Raw genomic sequence first — 21,680 nt, forward strand, 5'->3', positions numbered from 1 at the left:
ATCTTTCTCATAATCTTTCATAATAGGTTTAGTGATTTCACTAGTATGAAAACATTATAACTTTCTTACTTTGAGAAAACTACACATTTCATCAGCCCATAACAAATAATTTAAGCCATCAAAGATTATTTGAATAGGCTTAGAAAATTAAGATTTGTCTATAAACACTACTTAAAATAGAAGATACAACTCAAAATGATCAATGATGATATCAGACTTTCAGAGGGAGAACCTTTTATTATTACTATTACTATTACTATAAAGAATTCATACGGCCAACGGTTTGATTTAAAAATATATTTGAATTGGTTTTAATCTCAATGAACTTCTAATATTTAGAAGAAGAAGACCAAGGAAACTCTACATCCACCAAAAAAATGCTTCACAAAGAAAGTAACACATGCTAAAGCTTCAACAAAAGCCTTCATGCTTCAAGGCTAAAAAGCTGAAGAGGATGATGAATGAGACTCCTGGGCATAAACTCAACCATAGCACTAATAGTCCAATCAATGTTGAAGCCAATAGATGGCTGGCTCACCGAACTAAAAATCACCAACTGAGGTGGTCACGTTGATAGCAAAAACAAGACTGGGAGCTGACCTTATCATCGAAGTAGTGGGTGATGCGATGGATGGTGAAATGATTAGAGCACTTTTACCAAGTTAAAAAAAAAAGCTAGATCTTAAGACAAAACTAAATCACAACAAGTAAAGCAACGATCAAAGAATGCTTGTTTACTTTCTGGTTATGAAGATCAAAACTTTACATAACTCAAGATAAAGTTTTTTATGACTCTAATCCCTCTTTCCATCTATGCACATTCACATGCCTACTGTACACATGTACACTCACATGCCCACAATAATGAGCGTCCATGTGCCTTTTTTAATTTTAACAATCAACATATTATTTCCACCAAAGATTGCATGGCCTATAAAACTAACTTCACAAGCCTCTCTTTCTCTCTTACAAAAAAGTGAAACCGGACAATAACAAGTAGTAAAACATAGTTCCCTTAACTCCATAGTAGAAGCCATATTTGCTTCAATAAAATTAAAGAAACAACATATATATATATATATATATATATTGAGATGATGATCAAGAGAAGTTAACAGATGAATGATAGGTGAAGCCAACGTGCCAATTGGTAGGTGCAACATTGATGGCTATGATGGTTTGGCGAGTGGTATAAGAGGTGAGTTTGAAGGAGAGTGATTGGCCTGAAAGAGTGGCAAATGCTTGGTATGAAGCTCCCCAATTATGGCTCATGCTTATCCACCCTGTTTTACTGCCCTTCACCCACATGCTCCCAATATCACCACCACCACCTACATTCATCACATAAACTAGTAACCAGTATCCATTTCCTTGGAATGAGAACCTCAGCCCTCCCTTCTTCATACATGGCACCCTGCATGCATGTGAAAACAAAATAGTGTAACACTGTGTTAAATTGTCACCTCTTTTAGTTGGCTTTAATTTTTTCGCTTAAAAGCTAAAGGTAATTATCTACTATTGCTGGGTGTATGTGAAAATTTCTTTTTTTATTTTACATGGATTATTTATAATATTTCCCTCCTCAATCATTGATCAATAACTTTTGTTTACAAAGGGAACAAGCATCGCCGCATAACGGGGTTGTTAAATGAACAGGCAGTAAAATATGACTCCTCCCACAAGAGACCCAATGAGTAATACTGAATAAATAGTACTGCACAAATATTTCTACAATATTTCTAAAGTATTGCACAATGCAGCTATAATACTAATGGAGGAGGAATTCAACCCTCCACCTCTCCACTCAGGCCCACATGCCTTTCCACTGTGCTAAGCAGTGTTTGTCTTGATCGATAATTCAAAATATATCTATTATGCTAAAGGAGCTTGTTCATATATATCAAAATTAAAAAAGAGTTGTACCTGCGGAACAAAATAGGGACAATGCCAGCCTTCCAGTTAGCAATATTCATAAAGGCAGGTTTAGACATGTCAAAGTGAACCCTAGGAGGATTGCACCATCCACCATCATTAGAGTCTTTAGACCAGTTGGGAGGGCAAAGATTTGTAGCAGTCACAGTAGTAATCGGAGATCCTCTAAAACAAGCCTTTGATCCTGTGCAACGTATTTGGTAACATGTCCCACATGCATACCCTTTCTTGAACAACGTTGAGCTCAATGCGGCGGTTGCAGTACCATATCCATTGTTGAATAAGTTCTCATAACCACATGCTCCCCCTTTACAATAAATAATGTTAAATACAACTAATATAAACATATTAAAAAATAACTTCAAAAATATAATAAAAATTAAACACATTATCTGGACTCAATTCTTACCCATGGTTTCGGAAGCAGATTCATCACCGTAGAAAGTGGCATGAGCTTGAGACCAAGAACTCGGCCGGAATATCAACTTTGGTGGGGCTTTGTATCCTATCGCTGCTACTCCTGTTGAAGTTGCAATTGTTGCTAGAATGAAGAGTGTGAGAGCTAGTGAAAAGGAAGTAGATGCGGAAGCCATTGGAGGTGGTAATCACTTGTTGCTAATGTCGGTTCAGATATATGTGCTTATATACACATATATATGAGCGTCAGATGATGGTGAAGAACTGTATGACTTGTTTGCATGATTTTGTAGAATGATGTTGTTGTTGCTGTTGTTGCTTTTTTCTTTTTTCTTTGTAATTTGAATTTGTTGGGCGTGCTTGCAAGTTAGAGTTTGACCTCATGCACATTGCTTCTATTAACTATTTGTCATCATCTTGTTCTTCCTAAGTTTACATTCTTTACTCATTATATTATAAGAAATATTTATATTTTTCTTTTTCTTAAAGTCAAGTTATGTGGTTCAAATATTTTTTTCAAGGGGGGAGCATTGACTCGTGGATAATGTTATTTTATGAAACACAGATCTTCAACTTTAAACCAAACATTGTACTTTAATTTGCCGTACTTCTGATTTTGGAATCATGCTTGACCAGTGCCATCAAGAAAGCAACCCAATTGCTAATGAGAAAACACTGCAAAATCAAGCAAACCACGTACCAAAAAGGCTTTATTTACTGATAACAAACTTGGTCTGCTTGTCAAACATTCTAAAAAAACCAAATATAAAAATTAATATATATCCAATGATATATCGAAAAAGAATAATTTTAATTGGAAGTTTTAATAAACATACAATAAATTATAGAACCCTACCCTCCCACGCCCTCAACATTCAAATATATTAATCCAAAAAAATCAATAATAGACTATATTTAACAATAATTTTAAAAAAATAATTCAAAATTCAATTTTTATTAACCATATGGTACAAAACCATCCTTAGTTCCCTCTATTTAATAGTCTCACATCAATTAATTTAAAAAATATAAATATGAATAATATAACACCACGTTTCTTATTCTATTAGTTTAAGCTTTTGGATTGAATTAAGCCCTGATAATATATTTAGTTTACAATTAACATTGTATCAAATGTCAGTCTATTTGGTTTATTTCTAACGTGGCTATTTAAAATAAAACTAGCACCGATCATAGTAGAATAACAGTTTCACATCAATTAATTTGAAAAATATGGATTTCATTATATAAATTTGAATTTCTCATCCTATTAGCTTTTGAGTTCTTATTAAATCAGATCTTGATAATATGTTTGGTTTGTATCTAATACATGTAACTCTAAGTTTTGGATATATTTTCTTTAAAATGGACCATAAATTGTCTGCTTCATAGGTTAATCGTGCTTAAATTTCTAACACTTACATATTGCCAACAAAGCGAGGAAGTCAATTTCTTTGAACCTCACGCAGTAAAAATCTCATTTAACTATTTTAGACTTTATTATATTTATATACACCATGATATATTATATTTAACCACATAATTCTCACATAGCATTAAGATGATTTCTCAATAGAATAGATCTGTTTGTTGGCTCATGTGGCATATATTCATTAGGTTAACATTAACAATACACCACGTTGGTAAAAATTACTCATTGTTATGAATCATTGTTGCCATTCTTTAAGTTTCTTTTCCAGAATTCCAATATGATTTGTTTTCTGATAAAATTAGAACACAAGGCATGTCTGACTAATGTCCAACAATCAGGATAAAAATTAGGACAATATTACAGAAAATGTAGAGAGTGAGAGAGACCAATCATAAACACATTGTAAGGATAATGGACCATCTTACTAAACAACATACATTCATGAAACAGGAGCAATGCTAGAAATCACAACTGGAAATGCAACCATGGTCACAGAATTGGCAAAAAATTTCAATGCTTTATGCACTGTTCTTCATTAATTATTTGGGGTAACTAGAAGAGGAACAACCAGGCGATGGGTAAGCACCAGCAGGAGGATAAGCAGGCTAGCCGTAAGAATATTTGGAATAACCTTATGTTGGTTGAGATGGATAACCCACAGATGGAGGGACAGACTGATCTAAGCGTGACATTTGCTGAATTGGAGGCACTGCCATTACTGGTTGTGGTCCAAACTTTCCGTCTCTCTTGTCCATTTCAATCTTATGTTGTGTCTGTATTCAACCAGGCGACAGTACTTATAAGATGATTTTATCTAGCAAATTGGTAATTTAATTGGTTTGAGTTGAACTTGTTTCAACTTACCTGCATGCATGCACAGACCCTGCAAAACAAATGAGATTGCCATTAGGCGATACAGAGCAGTGGAAGCTGTTGGATTAGAGCAGTGGAAAGATAATCTTACGTCCAGTAAACGAAATCAGCAAACAATTGAGTATCTGGGATGCATAGTTAAGTTCATTACTTCCAACAATGCATGCGACAATGGAAAAAAGGCAAGCTAGATGTCGTAGAAAGATCATAAATGCCTGCATTTAAAGCACAAACTATAATGATTGTTTTCAAGTTTCGATGGTAACAAAGGAGGAGAAATTAAGAGAGAGATTCTGAAAGTGTGTACAATAATGCAGTTATCACATTGAGTTGTCTGTATATTGAATTCATCTTGAAGCAAGAAACGGGTTGACGCCACTGAATAACCAAAGCAGAGGAAAACCTGAAAAGAACGTCAATGAACTATACATGAGTAGAAACTGCACTTATTTTTTATCGATAAAACAATAAAAATGGATATATTTTGGGATTGAGTAAAGCTATACTTTCAATATATCAAAACATGCATGTTAACACCATCTTTTGTGCCCCTGTCAAATCAGACAATGTAATAGGGATCTGAATCTAATTCTATCCATGCAACCACTAATCTAGTGAAAGTCTTGGGAAGCTTATGTCATCATAAATCAGTAACAACAAAAACATCTTTGGCCTGCGGATTAATTCATAATGTGTCTCCTAAATGTTAGACTGAGAGAATTATTGTTTGCATACATACTTTATATGTTGATCAATACGAGTAGTACCTCTGTCCAGAGGCAAAGTTTTGGGCAATGACTCACCGCACTTGCCACCCACTGCATGGCAGATATCCAGCACAACAGATATACCTGCATGGGTGGAGTCAGAAATGTTTTTTAGGAGAGCCAAAAATTATTTTAAAGGGAGTTAAAATTTCTTTTTGAGAACAAGTAAAACTGAATGTGGCAAATATTGGATTTTTATAAAAATTTTCTTAAAACTATATTTTTTTAAATAGCATATATATATATATATATAATTTTAGAAAATTAAGTTGTCAAACAGTAAATTTTACAAAAAAAAGTGTTACTATATAACCAATTTATTAAATGTCAAAAGGCTAAACTATAAAATTTTACAAATATGTTTGTTTAAAACTATAATATTTTAGGCTATATATACTAATTTGTACACTCATCAAACAATAGATTTTTGCCCAAAAAAAACTATATAAATCAATTTATAAAAAATTAAAATGCCAAACAATAAAATTTCACAAAATGTTTTTCTAAAATATTAGCTTTTATATTATATATATTAATGAATTATATATATATATATATATATTATTTTAAAAAAAAATCATGGGGGCCATGGCCCCTTCGCCCACCCCTAACTCTGACCCTGCATACCTGTAGCAGAAAAGAAATTTGAAATAAAATCGGCAAAAAAGTAACGGACACTGTTAAAACTAGGAATTCTTAATTGATATTACCTTGACAAGTCATTATACAAAGCTCGTCTAGGAAGCATGTATGAAACACATGGTCCACTGTGAGGAAACATATTCATCAGACAAACTCAAATTTGTATTTTCTATTTGCTTAAACAAATGCATGTTGTCCAATGAACTTGAACAAAGAAATTGAGTATTGGCATATTAGCATATACAAGAACACAAAAGAGAAAAATGAGCAATATACAAGAACATAAAAGAGAAAAATGATGCTCTCAGGTATTAGCCCCAGTAAAGAGCATAGTGATTTGGGCGACTATTCTGATATATATTAGTATGATAGTTACATCCGGCCTCGGTATTGACTCGGTCAAGCTCAGAAGTCAGGGGTCGATAGGTCAACTAGGTTGAACTGAAGTTAATAATAAAATATTAAAAAAATATATTATAATAAAAAAATAATAATATATATTTTAACAATTAAAAACACAATTAGATAAATGTAATATTTAAAAATTTAATTTTTAATACTTTATTTGATTTTTTAAATATTTGAAATATAATTAAATTTAATATTTAAAAATTTTAGTTTTATAACAATACTAATTTAATAACTATTTAAAATATTAAAAAGGTATTAAAAAAACCCTCATGCCTCTAGAGGTGTAAATGAGCCAAGCTAGTTTTGAGCTACTCGAGATCGGCTGGGTTAGTGCTCGAATTTGATTTGATTTTTCATGAGCCGAACCGAGCCGAGCTTGCGCTGCTCGTTTATGTTGTCGAGCAGAGCTTGAGCCCAAACATACTCAGCACATGAGCCTTGCGAGCCTGAATGGGCTTATATAATATGTATATATATATTATATAATATTAAATTATATATATATTATATAATATTAAATTATATATATATTAAATACAAAAAAATATATAATTATATAACTATATTAGATTACTTACATTATATATATTAATATATATTATCCTAACCTAATTACCTAAACTATTCAACTAATCAGATTCAAAATTAACCAATAACCATTCAAGAATCAAGATTCAACCAAATGAAATAATCTAAATCTAACTAAGAGTCTACCCTAACTCCCAAGTCCCAACCCAACTCTCACGAGTCATGACTCACAGCGGTCGTCTCCTCCCACCGTCCCAAGCCACGATTCCCACCCAGTCGGTTAGTCCTCGTCGGCCGTCACGGCGTCGCTCAAGCTCAGATCTCTTCTCTGGTTTTCGTCGACCTTGTCTCTGCCGCCTTTGACCTCGTTCCTCTTGCCATGAGTACATACCATCTTCTCCATCTCACCATCTATCTCAATCTCTTCACCGCAGTCTCCTCTCTTCGATTTTGTTCCCTAGTTCTTCCACAAATCCCTCAAGATATGCTCTCTTCTTCCTCTGTCGCCTGAAAGCAAATCATAGTGATCCACTCCAGTAAGTCTCTCTCTCTCTCTCTCTCTCTCTCTCTCTCTCTCTCTCTCTTAGATTACTGATATGCATTGCTTTTTGAATCTTTGTTTTGTGATGATTTGGATGTGAATTTGTGTTTAGTATGAAAAAGTTCAATTTTTTGATTGATCTCGTTCAGCAGATCTTGTGGGTTGTTGGTTCTATATTTTTATTATGTTTTGTTAAATTTTGTAATTCATTGCCTTGTTGATTTTGATAAACAAAGCAGGTGATTGAAAAAGAAAATTGCTGTTTATTTGGACCATTAAAAGAGCCTTTGTGAAAGAATTGTTTATGGTATATGCTTTTGCTTGCAATTTACCTTCAATGAACGCATTATAACAAGTGAAATGCTTTTTGTAACAACCTAATTTTTTTAGTTTTTTATGTAGATGTCATCTTGTCACAATAATTCAATGACTAGTCCACCATTAGAAGATGAATGTTCTCCAAATGCTACTACTAATACCAACATTAATACAACAACAACAACAACAACAACAACAACAACAACAACAACAACAACAAGAGAAGATGAGACATTTGAAAAGAAAAAAAGACAAAAGACATCATCTATTTGGTCTGAATATGTTGAAGTTATTCTTCCGAATGGGGATTAGAAAGGACATTGTGTCCATTGCAAGACTAGGCTCTCCATACTTGCAAGTGGTGCCACAACACACTTTGCAAGTCATTTGAAGACGTGTTCGTTGAGAAAATCTATTTTAAGTCAACAAAAAAAATTAGTTTTGAATAAAAAGAGAAGCAATGTGGTGGCATAGCAATAACACCGGCATTTTTGGATGGCAAATTGGACATGGTGAAGATGAGAGAGGCAGTTGCTCATTAGATCCTAATGCATGAGCATCCATTTTCCATTGCTGAGGAGGAAGGTTTTAACATAATGCAACATAAGGGCATGCCTCAATGGGAAAAGATTTCTTGTATCATAACAAAGAAAGATTGTATGCTTATGTATGAGAATGAAAAGAAGAGGTTGTTTGCATTGTTGAAGAATGTCAACAAAATCAGCTTGACAACCTATATGTGGATGTCATCACCTCAAAAGATGGAGTACATGGTTGTGACAGGACACTTTGTTGATGTTGATTGGAAACTATAGAAATGTGTTCTTAATTATGTGCATCTTACTCCACCTTTTCATGGTATTGACATTGCTGATGCTATTTATAAATGTTGCAAAGAATGGAGAATTGAAGGTAAGGTGTTCACAATCTCGGTGGATAATGCTTCAAAGAATGATGTTGCTATTAGAAATTTGAAAGACACTTTTGCAAGACATAAGAAGTTGCTTTGTGGTGGACAAATGTTTCATGTTCGATGCATAGCTCACATTTTGAACATAATGGTTCAATTTGGTCTTTCAAAGATTGTAAGTGTCATTGAAAATATCCGTGATAGTGTGGTTTATATTAAGCAATCTGAAGGGAGGCTAATTATGTTTTCTAAGATTTTGCAATAGTTGCAATTACCTTATAGGAAGTTGGTGCTTGATTGCAAGACAAGGTGGAATTCAACTTATGAGATGCTATCAGTTGCATTGAAGTTTAAAGATGTTTTTCCAAGATACAAAGATCGTGATATCACCTATGATTGTTGTACAAGCAATGAAGATTGGGAAAAGGCAGAAAAGGTGTGTGAAATTCTTGAAGTGTTCAATTCCACCACCAATATTATTTCTGGAAGTGAGTATCCTACTTCAAACTTGTTTCTAAATGAAGTTTTTCGTGTGAAAGAAATGTTAGATAGAAAATATCAAGAGAGTAGAGATGGAGATAACTTCATTTTTGACATGGTTACAAGTATGAAAATCAAGTTTGACAAATATTCAGGCGAATGCAATTTGTTAATGGCAATTGGTGCTATTTTGGATCCTAGGTGCAAAATGGGAGCTATTGAGTTTTCATTTCTTAGAATGTATCATTCTTTGAAAGCACAAACTCATATTCTTGATGTGAAACATTGTTTGTATGAGCTTTACAATGAATATCTTGTTGAGTATCAATCCATTGGTTCTGAGAATAGTGCTGAAACTGCATCAATTGGTTGCACAAGTAGTGCAAGTGGCTCTTTTTTAGGATGGTCTCAATTTAAGCATTTGTGAAGACAGTTGAAACTAGTACTCCCCAAAAATCTGATTTGGATATTTATCTCGAAGAAGGGTACTTTATTTGTGATGGAGATTCTCACAAGTTTGACGCTTTGGAGTGGTGGAAGGCAAATATTTTAAAGTATCGTGTTTTGTCTAAGATGGCTAGAGATGTTCTTGCTATACCTATCACTACTGTAGCTTTTGAATGCACTTTTAGTGACGGTGGACGAGTTATTGATTCATATCATGCTTCACTGTCTGCTGATACTGCACAAGGTTTAATTTGTGGAGGTGATTGGTTGTGTTACCTTCATTGTGTGAAGAAAAAGAGTAAGGTATGTTTATTAAGTGTTTTTGTTTTCACTTAATTTATATATATATATATATATATATATATACAAACATACATACATAGCAAGTAACGCATATCAAGTTTCTTTTAATAATGTTTACTTTCTTATTGTAGAAAGAGAAGAAAGCAGAGGAAATTACTCTTCCTATCAATCACTGATTTTTTTTTTTTGGAAAATGCTTGGAGTGGTGGTTCAATCATTGATTTATGAAACTTTTTTGTTGGATTTTCAATTATGATGAAACTTGTGTTTGATTTGGATTATTTAATTATGGATATGTTATTTGTGCTATTTGTATTTGGATCTTGGAAATTTTATTTGGATATGTTGTATTACTCTTCCTATCAAACATTGTTCTTAAAGTAGAGGATATGGAACGTGAAGTGCAATGGCAGCCTCATTTTTATGCTTATCTGATATACTATTCTCATAAACTGAAGGTTTGTTTTGTTCTTTCAGTTTGATCCTAATTTCTAAATGCTAAATTGCTAATTGTGCCTGTTGCCCTGCCTAAATTGCTAATTGTATGTCATTTTGGTGTTTCAGACACTAGCGAGTAGCAATGCTCAAGGAGAAGAAGATTGTTCTTCAAAAGAAGATCTCTATTGAGGCTGAGAGAGCAAGATAATTCACAAAATCAAAGAACATACAAGGTTTGCTGATTGTTAGAAATTTCAATGAAATTTATAGCACATTGGTCTTTATGCATATGAAATCAATATTGCACCAAATGTTGATATTCTTTCCGTCGTGTTGTTTGGTGTTCTCTATTCAAAAATTTATCAGTGAATGCGATTGATCTGTTTTGGTTTTTTCTTTGTTGGTTGGGATGGTAGTCCAATATGTGGATCTTGGAGACTAGCGGTGCTGGCTTCATTGGATCTCATCTTGTTGACAAATTGATGGAGAATGAAAAGAATGAGGTGATCATCTTTGTTGAAAGAATTTTATTTTGATTGATGTACTTGTAAACACTCTTATGCTAGATGGTCCCTCATGAAATACTTAGATTGATTCATGCTTATAAGCGCTTGGTGAATAAAGAAAATGTCGGTTTGAGAATTGGTTGAGTGTTACTTAAATTGTTGTAATTCAAGTTCTAATTAAGGAATAGAGATTTTTTTACCCGAAATTGGAGAAATTATTTGGTTTTCCTTATCTTGACTTGGATGACTGATGTATATGATGGTTCTTTTATTTTACTAATTGTTGTTGATAACTTCTTTACTGTGTCCAAGGACAACCTCAGGAAATGGATTAGTCATCCAAGATTTGAACTCATTCGCCATGGTATATCTCTTATCTTTGTAACTTTGTCATTTGTTTAAGTTATGGATATGGAGAACTTCATTGTTAAAGCATATTTTTAGAGTCTTTACATTGATTTCTAATTACAATTACGCATGTTCTTTGGCATTTTTGTAGATGCCACAGAGCCACTGCTTGTTGAAGTTGACCAAATATATCATCTTGCTTGCCCATTCATCTCCTATCTTTTACAAATACAATCCCGTGAAGGTTTGTCAATATGATGCTGGAATTACAGTTATTTTTCACTGCAATGTGGAAATTCATCTTCCTATCTGAATGCATGATCTTATAGACTTTATATTTATGGTATTTAGTGTTTCAACCATCAGGACTTCGTTGTATCGCATCTACTTTTTTGATGAATTTGATGGTAATTTAGTTTGCCTCATTGATAGATTAAAGCTTGCCACTTTTAAATCCACAATCCTACTTTTTTTTCCCCTAGAAATGGGATCTTTACCTTGCATTTCTTAAATGAGATCTGGAGGGCTATCATAAACTCTGTGACTGCTTGCTTTAGAACTGTTGTTTTCTGCATCAGCTTCTATCTATTCATGGCTTCAGCTTGCCATTGATATCTTGTTTTTACACTCACATTTCTTTGTATCTTTACTGAACTCAGAAAGAAATTGATTTGAACTGACAGACAGCAAAGACAAATGTCATGGGTACCTTGAATATGTTGGGCCTTACAAAGCGGGTTGGAGCTAGGTAAATTTTATTGTGGTTTTTCTCCATTTGGTCAGTAACTGATGTTTATTTTGTAATTTTCTATTCTAAATTCTCCCTCAGGATTTTGTTGGCATCAACCTCAGAGGTTTATGGTGATCCTCTTGAGCACCCCAAATTGAGGAATATTGGGGCAATGTGAATCCAATTGGTATGGTTCATCTTCCCTGAAAATATTCCCTGTCATCCTGAATCTTTTTCTGGGGTTCTTAGTGATTATCTCATATTCCCCCATTTAGCGGTAGTCTTTAACATCAAATGTTGAGTTGTTGATTCATTATGATAGAGCTGTGGTGGTTTTTGACAAACCGAGGTCTTGCTTATATATATATATATATATATATAATTTACTATTTACTTATTTTCTGCTACCATTCACTTCATTCCAAGAATAAAGTATTTACTGGTTTTGATATCTCACCATCAGTAAATATCTATCCAACTTTTGGGTTTTATATTTGAGATTCATCCTAGGCAACCTTATGCTGAATTTTCCTGTCTGCCATTCATTGAATGATTATTGCTTGCTGCAGGGGTCAGGAATCAGGAGTTGCTATGATGAGGGAAAATGAGTTGTTGAAACTTTGATGTTTGATTACCACAGGCAACATGGAATAGGTAAAATATCATTCTGGACTATGACTCTTGATTTGCATTTTGTGTCTTTTGAGTGGACTTGACATTTTATCTCTCATGAGAAAATAGTGGTTTTTCAAGTGCCTGTCTTATTTGACGATGTCGGATCTAGTTAAAGTTGATTGTAGATAATCTGGAACCAAACAGAATCTCTGTTTTTTTTTGTTTCTTGTCAATTCTGTTATTTTATTGGATTTGATTTATTTTTGTTACAGGTGATGAACTAGCAAATGCCTAAGATGTGATTTATTGATTACCTGGGATGTCAAATTTGCTAAGCTTGTAAAATAATTATATTTCAATATTTTTCTCTATGTCAAACTTAAGTCTGCTAGTGAGTTCATTTGCAACTGTAACTCTTGTATCCAGTTTATTGTGCATGTGTTTGTTTTGCAAAAGCTTTTACCTTGTCGAGCTTAAACGAACCAAGCTCGAGCTAATTGAGCTTTTCAGCGAGCCGAGCTCGAGCACAAAAAACATGGCTCGAACAAGCTCGAGCTGAGCTCGAGCCTTCAAATAATATACTCGAGCCGAGCTCGAGCCTAGTGATACTCGGCTCGGCTCGGCTCATTTACACCCCTACATGCCTATTGGGACACACAAAAGGTGTACAGGGCTCTCTCTCTCTCTCTCTCTCTCTCTCTCTCTCTCTCTAACTGAGTGTTTTCTCTTTACTTCGTCTCTTTCCCCTTGCTTCCCTTTTGAGTTCTCCCTTATGGCGTTTTTTTTTCAGTTGATTACTAGTTAAATTGGACGGCTGGGTCAGCCGATTTTTGGTTAAACCGGTCTGATCACCAAGTTTTTGACCGGATTATTTTATATCTGAGCCAAAGGGTATGACCGAACTGGCTTTGTGGCTGGTTCCCAGTTTTTCCTGTTGAACCGGCCAGATCGGTCTAGGTTCGACAACATTGTATATTATCACTATATATACATGAATTCATAGATTCCAAACAAAATAAGAAGGTAGATGCAATCACTATAAATTATGGAACATGACTTTAGCATCTACAAGGTATAACAAATATATAGCACATACATCATGGTTATTACACAACATGGGGGAGGTCATAGACCTATTTACCTTGTTTACTTGATACGAATCATCCCTTAGAAACTAAAAGTCATGTTCCAATATTTTTAAAAGATAAAAAAAAAAAACCAACGTTCCTACACTCAAGGACCAATCAAATCCACACAAATAAAAAGTATAGCTAGAATTTTACACTAATTATGTATTATAGAAATTTAACTGCATTTTCAGTTGTCTACTTTACCTTTATGTTCATTTTCATCCTTATACCCTATATACTCCTATTAATCTTATACCCTAAAAATCTCAATTTCTAAACTCTTTTCTCAGATGGACAATTGCCCATCTCCTATTGGTTGGCCAATTATTTAGTATTTATTTTTTCTTTCAATTTTTTTTAACATATATACCCTTAGAAATTTACAAACATTGATACCATCAATTTCTTTTAAGATTGGTTTATTAAACACATAAATATTAATAGTATAAAGACTTAATAAAACTGATATATACTACATAGTAATACTAATATGTATATTAATATATATATACACCATAAATTTAATATATTAGACATACACTTACAATTAAATAAAAATTAATAAATTACATAAGAGTAATAACTATATGTATGTTATATTAATATAATATAATATTATAGTATACTACATAATGTATATATTGTAATAAATGTGCTGTAATAAGAAAAAAAAAGCCAACCGATTAGCATGCAACAAAATCAATGTTATATATATAGTGAATACATCACCTGGGGATGTCCCCAACTTTTTAAAAGCTAGAGAGAGTGAGAATAAGAGAGATAGGAAGAAAGATTGGATGAACAATTGAATAAATGATACCCGAAGAATGGTACCATCCCCCAACGGGTTGATATGTTCTACTGGGTTTTATTTTTAGTTAAACTATACTAAATTATTCCAACGGTTGATACGAACGTTCATAGATTTTAAATCTACATACATTATAATCCGTACTCATACGTATATCGAGGCTTTTTTTATTAAAATAAATATAAAATATAATTTTTTAAAGCCCGCAACATTAGTGATGGCATGCATCTAGTATATATTATTTTTATTTGATTTATTTATTTTGAGAAATCAAGCCTTATATAGGATTGAACCCTCAAAAGTCCTTGTACTTTTAAAATGTTCAAGACGGTTCATATATTTTGGCTCTTGTACTCTCAAAATAATCATTGCCACTTGGCATATTATAAAATATATATAATTATTTTATCTATTCCCTCAATCAAAAATATTTGTTATAGTTTCTAAAATAACTCAAAAGATGTTAAGATAGCAAAAATCTGATTTTCGCTCTAAATTTTATATTAAAGAGAAATTAATAAAATAATATAATTTTGGATCATATATTTATATATTTTAGGCCATATATATTGAACATTTTAAAAGCACAAAATAAAAAAATGGATAAAAAATACAACATACAAATATTATAAATGTGAACATTTTAAAAATTCAAGAACCAAAGTGAGTAATACGATAAACTACATAGGTCAAAACTGCACCTAAATCTTATTTTGTTGAAAAAGAAACAAGGTTCAATTTAGCAGTCAATATGGCATATTGATGGCTCTCAATGATAAAAAGTCTCCTAATGGCATAAACAAGAGGCAAGAGCTTTCAATACATGCATAGTAATGCATTCATACTAAGACTAAGAAATGAAATAAAATCCACCGAATCATCTTAAACACAAACCACAACTAGAAACTAACTGCATTCACTTCAATCACTTAGTTTAAGATTGAGATTAAAAAGTAATACTTAAGAGGGAATGATCCAAATAAAAATCAATAAGTCATAGAGGACCAGGTGGGAGTTCTAGCTGTTCATGACGCAATTCCTTTATCTTTTAAATCTTGTTCAGTGGTGGATGCTTTTATAAGGAAGAGATATAGCCTCAAACAATAGTAGTAATAGGAGCTACAATCAACCAACTTCATCATTTCTATTTCTTAGTTGAATTTAAATTTTTTCTTGTTTTTAATGTTTATCAATTATTTAGGAACTAACATTAAAATTTCTTATTTAAAAAGGAGGAAGCATTCTTAAATAAAGAATTCTTATTCTTTTATAGATGGGATCTGTTATCTATTTAAAGAGAAAATCATATTCTGTCATGCCCCAGCCCAACAAGCCGGGTCCACTGACAGATCGGCCGCATCCAATGGAACTGGGCCCCACTGGGTGCAAGGCCTCAGATTTGACCTGGTTAGAGTCAACCCTAACAAGCAGAACAAAAACAATAATATCGACTACAGATAGAGTCACAGAAACAGGGATAATACAGATATGAACTATGCCAGTCCTACAGAGTACACAAGTAGTTTACATGTCAAAATACACAAACATGATACAAGTCTCACTCGTATAGAATAAAATAGCACACAAGGTTCACAACCTCAATAAATAGGTGTTGACAAGACCACAACTACTAAAGAAGCCCTAGAACAACCCCCTGATCCTAAGCTTGTTCTTATCCTATGAAAGGAAAATTCACAGAGTATATGAGCCACAAGGGTCCAGTAGGATTGCAGAAAATAATATAATAATACAGATATAGCAGAATAATTAATAATTTAGACAGAATACAGAAATAATCAGAAAATACAGAAAATACGCAGAAAACAGCCATGTATATCTCCCTGACTGATAACAGAAATCAAAATCACGAGACTTGATCATCGACTGTGAAGTCAGAACAGAACAGAATATCAACAGCCGGAGCTGGATCTTCGACCGCAGTCGGAACGGACACGCATGTCCGGTAACACTACTACAGAAAAACATGTGCACATGGCTTGGACTTGCTCCTCCTAGCTGGGTGAGCCAGAATTAGAGATGTACTAAAAACCCACAGAAATTCGAAATATAGACAAAGGAGATACCGAGTAAATAATGCATTAATAAAATAAATAAATAAACATAAATATCACGTAAATAAATAAATAAATGAAATTACTAAACAATGCAATAATTACATAGTAATTATTGCCAGATATATGGAATTACACAGTGCGAGAGCCTACCTGGCTCCGAGCTACAGAGTTGGGTTCACCAAGTCCCGCAAACTACAACTCGCTACGGATCTACCCAAACAGAATAATATAACTTAGGTTACAAATTTTGGGCCGGGCCTAACTTACAACTATAGCCCGAGCTAATTTCAACAAATAAAAGATTTCAAAGCTAGCATGACAAAAGAACAACCATGCACATTAAAAGAAGCATGTTTAAATGTTCTCACAAAAATTCCCCATGAAAGCTTTAAAAGAATAACACCTGCACAATTTAGTTTCCAAGATTCAAAATCAACACTAACCTATGATCCTGAATATACATTTAAATCTACAAGCATACACAAACATTAATCTAAATAATTCAATTCAGGGAAACATGCTTTGCAGTCTTTTAAATCCAACACAACATGATTCTTAAAGAAAAACTGAAATGCATGCTTCCATTGATATATATATATATATATATATACCCACACATATAAATTTACACAAATAAACCTATAAGATAACAACTTTAAAAACCCAATCAAAACATTGGCCAAAAATATAAATAATGTAGCAAGGATACATAAGAATACAAGGTGAAGTAAATTAACAAAGAATCAAACATGCTCTCAGGTTGCTAAATAGCATGCTTACAGAATCAAGGGATATAAATAAAATCAAAACAAAAATAATAAGGTTGCAGGTTCCATCATTCTCTAAGTTACAACATACACATATAATAATTCAAAATGACAATTACACTCCATGCCATGAAAGACCAACTCAAATTAAATCTCAGACTTAACATGCTAAAAATTAAACAAAGTTTAATCAAGACAAAGATCAAGCTTAACACTAGGTATAACATATGAACAAACACAAATTCAAGAAGGATTATCTCCCTAATTAAGAGGCTAGGAAAACTTTAGATAGACAACCAAGATTCAAGAACCAAAAATAACTCACAAGGCAAGGCACCTATCTCTACACTAGCCGAAGAGTTGCCAGAGAAGGTTGCTTTCGGTCGTCAGAACTCTCAACGATAAGTCTGGCTTGAAGAAGGAGAATGAAGAGAAGGAGTTTTTATTGAAGATGAAGTAGCCTTCCACTCTAGTTTTAAACAAATACACCAATAATTCAGCACACAGTAACCCAACCAGATCCACAAATTAAGGGTAATCAAGAGAAGTTGGTGGGCTCTCAAACATGCTCGGTCAAAGTCAAAGGTCTCCAGCTTGTCTCTGGTCAACTTGGTCAGCAGCCCCAAGTAACAGATATTACATATTCAATAAAAAAAATTCATCAATACTTTCGGTCAAGATATATGCAAATCACTATTAAAAGCTTTCAAAATATGTTCCTTGAAGAATGGGAGAAGTAGAGGAAATCAAAAAGACTTTCCCACTAAACTGCCTATGATAAAATCCTATGTATGAGCACTTAACATGTGTTCTAATAGTTTAGATAGAATAGAAGAAGATGCAATAAGACAAAGATTTTGATGATCTTAGATGATATTTCAACACAGGGAACCCTATATACTAGCAGCATTTAATTAAAACTTGTATGTTATTTTTTTATAGAGATGATTCATGTAAAAATCAATTGATATATATTATAGTTTGGACAGAATTTCGTATCAATAATCACTTGTGTGTTTAGATAGAAAGAATAATTCCCCCAAAGGAGGAATGTTGTTTATACACATGTTTAGCATGAATGATTCCACCAAAAGATGAATCTCATTCCCCCACCAAAGGAATGACCATTCCTCTTTTGGGGAATTCTATATTTGCCTCTGCATATTATCTAATTATAATATTTAGTCATAATAATAATAGTATTGAATAATAATTAATGTTAAATATTTAATTATAATTAAATAATAATTAATATGATTTATATAAAAATAAAACATTTTAAAATTTTTATCAAATTAAAATAATTTATATTAATATAATAATTGATATGATTTATCTTAAAAATGAAATACTTAACTGTAGTAAGTAATTAAAACGAAGAGTAATTAAAGTGAATTATTTAATTTCAATATTAATTATAATAATTAAAATAAATACGACTCACATGAATAATCTAACTGAAATATTTAATTACATTAATTCAATAAATTAAAGTAATTAATTTAAAAAATTAAGCATAGCTCACTATTTAAACTGCCCATTGTTTGTATAAGGCCATTAAGATAATTTTATCATAAATATCTTTCTTTTGTTTTACTTAATCAAAATTTTGAATTCTTCCCATTCTTATACTTTCTTATCCCATCCCTATCCCCTAAAACAAACTGATGGTTATATGTCAATTTGTATTTATTATTCAAATTTATGTGCCAACTAGCAACAAATTAAAGGATGACATGTTTTTTTTTCTGCACCTCTAAATTCTTGATGAACAGTTTAATTCAAACACACCAAAATAGTGAATGCATGTCAATTGAGCATTAAAATGCAACAAGACTAATTCTATATTTTTTTACACATGCCACTAGTTGAACTAATTGTTTAATGACCTAATTACATCAAAACTAACATTTATTTCCCCTTAGCGCATAAAGCATATGACATGACCCAGAAGATCTATTACTTATACTCCCTAAACATGACTCAGGAGACCTATCACCCATACTCCCTAAATTCAATAACTTAGAGTTTGTAAGAATCTTGAACCAGATTTTTTTAAATTCCTATTAAAGTTATTGCAAATTAGAAATAAGAATTAGAACCTGGAACTAAACCGTTCGGTTCTATTTTTAATTTAATTCTTATAATATTTTTTATATTTATGAAATAAAATAAGTAGACTAATTATTTTAAAAAAATTACATGTACAAATTTAATTTAAAATTTATAATATAGTTTAATTTTTTTCAATCTAATTTTAAAAAAATATATATTTCCTAAAATTAAAAGAATAAGATTTAAAAATTTTGAAACTATTTGGAATCCGAACCGAGTTGCCTTGGAACAAAACCGAACCATCATCTTTAATGGCTTAATTCAATTCTAAAATTTACAAAACCAAAATCTCAGGTTCAAAATTAACCATAACCGACCAGAATCACCTCCAGTTTAGAAACTCCTAAAAATCCTCCTAAAAATCATTCATCATATTGTTTTATTATTAGAATTTTAAAAATACATTAATAGATGAGCTTTCGGGCAATATAAATTAACAATATAAAGAAAAAAAAAACCACGGTTAAAAACAACCAAGAATATTCACCACCATAGAGAGAGACACCAATCTGCACACATCAAAAAGAAAAAAAAAGAAAGAAACCAAATCACAGATCAGAAACACAATGAAGAACAAGAAGGAACGCAACAGATTGAATATAGAAAGGGATTTACAATGGAAATCAGCCTGGATTGTGCTCATGAGAGGGGTGTGCCAGACATTCCGGTAGCTCTGCCGGAGCTGCATCCTTTCAAGAGACTCCTGGGAGGCCATGGCCACCCAACCTTCAGCAAGGGAGATGAAGAGAAGGGATCAAATGATGAGAAAGCATTGTGTTTGTTTGCCTTCATATATACATCAAGTTATAAGGAAAATTTACATCAAGACTGCAATCAACTGAACGAAAAAAACATCAAGTAAAATTCATAAGGAAAATTTACTCACACTAAATTTAAAAATAAAAAAAAAATAAATCAAATGATAATATCTTGGTTTGTTAGCATGAGCATCGGGTCTCTTATGCATGTTGTTTGTGTCACTACGGAAGAGACTATTTGAATGCATATCACTCAAAATGAATGTATAGGTAGATTAAGGTCACTTGCACCGCCCTAAAGCGTGATTTATCTATTTTATAAAAAAAAATTGACATACCCTTGGATTTAATTAATGGTAATTAAAATAAATAATTTAAAATTAGAAATTATATTGAAAATTCCTCATAATAGGAGACTTTAGTTTTCTTGAATGGATCAATGTATATGAGTTCTGAAAATGATGAATATGAATTTTTAAATCTCATAAAAAAAATGAAAAAATAACAGCATTATTTATGAAATTATTTTAGCTGGGATTGAGATAACAGAGATTAAAGGTAAATTTAATCTAAATTTAGCTCACCCCTTCAATATGTAGGATAGGCATGCTTAAATTAATCAAACTGGAAATTTTTGAAATGAATTGAATGTATTGACTTTTCAAAAGGCAATTCAATTGGTTACCAGGTTTATTTCTGACAATTTTAAATGAATTAATACAAAAAATAATTTAATTGGGGGTGAGGGGGAGGAGGAGGGAGGTTTATTTCTTATATTTTAAAATTAATTTACAAAAAAAAAATGATTTTTGGGGACGGCGTTGGGGTTTCGGTAACATGAGCTAGTGAAATTGATTCTTATTTTGAGAAATATCAATTTAATTGATTTATAATTGAGCACTGTCTTTTTTAAATAAGAGCTACAAAGCAAATAGCAAATAACACAACAGAACAAAACTAGGGGTCATAGATCCAAACTCAAAAGCGAAAGCCATAATTCATAACTTTCTTTATTATCTATATAACAAAGGAACTAAAGATTTTTTATAGGGACAAATCATTGTCACCTAAAGAACGCAAGTGTATGTGTATATTGAGTACTAAAATGTGCTAAGAAGTAGGGTATCGATTTATAAAGAACTAGAGATCCTATAAGTACTTATTCTAATATGAGAATTAACATAATACAAGTTGTGAGGCGTGAAAGCAAATTGAAAATAAGAATTAAAAGCGTAAAAGAAAATATGGCTAAACAAGCATAGAGAGGGGGTGGCCGGGTATAGATTTCCTCTAGGGCCTGTTAGGTCCAAGATAATGGTTGTAAAGTCTTGTAATCCAAATTAAACCGAGAGACTTTTTAAAACATACTGCCCCTTTTTCAAGGTG

General features: G+C 32.4%; 1 protein-coding gene, 1 long non-coding RNA gene and 2 pseudogenes across 2 annotated transcripts; 1 reads left to right on the top strand and 3 right to left on the bottom strand.

The window, feature by feature from the left end:
- Nucleotides 1-1,101: 1,101 nt before the first annotated feature.
- On the bottom strand, nt 1,102-2,525 carry LOC120284128 (putative expansin-A30). Its single transcript, XM_039290930.1, has 3 exons — nt 2,342-2,525; nt 1,924-2,239; nt 1,102-1,414 (listed from the first exon to the last, which is right to left on the bottom strand). The coding sequence occupies exons 1-3, from the start codon at nt 2,523-2,525 to the stop codon at nt 1,102-1,104; spliced, it is 813 nt and encodes a 270-aa protein (XP_039146864.1).
- A 1,888-nt stretch (nt 2,526-4,413) lies between these two features.
- Nucleotides 4,414-20,363, bottom strand: LOC120284129 (annotated as a pseudogene).
- On the top strand, nt 10,862-15,062 carry LOC120249999 (annotated as a pseudogene).
- On the bottom strand, nt 16,043-17,895 carry LOC120250000. The gene is made up of 2 exons (XR_005532929.1): nt 17,747-17,895; nt 16,043-16,864 (listed from the first exon to the last, which is right to left on the bottom strand). It is a non-coding gene; the product is annotated as an uncharacterized LOC120250000 (long non-coding RNA).
- Nucleotides 20,364-21,680: the final 1,317 nt, after the last annotated feature.

Source organism: Dioscorea cayenensis, chromosome 19 (assembly GCF_009730915.1).
Source record: "Dioscorea cayenensis subsp. rotundata cultivar TDr96_F1 chromosome 19, TDr96_F1_v2_PseudoChromosome.rev07_lg8_w22 25.fasta, whole genome shotgun sequence".
Classification (NCBI taxonomy): Eukaryota; Viridiplantae; Streptophyta; class Magnoliopsida; order Dioscoreales; family Dioscoreaceae; genus Dioscorea; species Dioscorea cayenensis.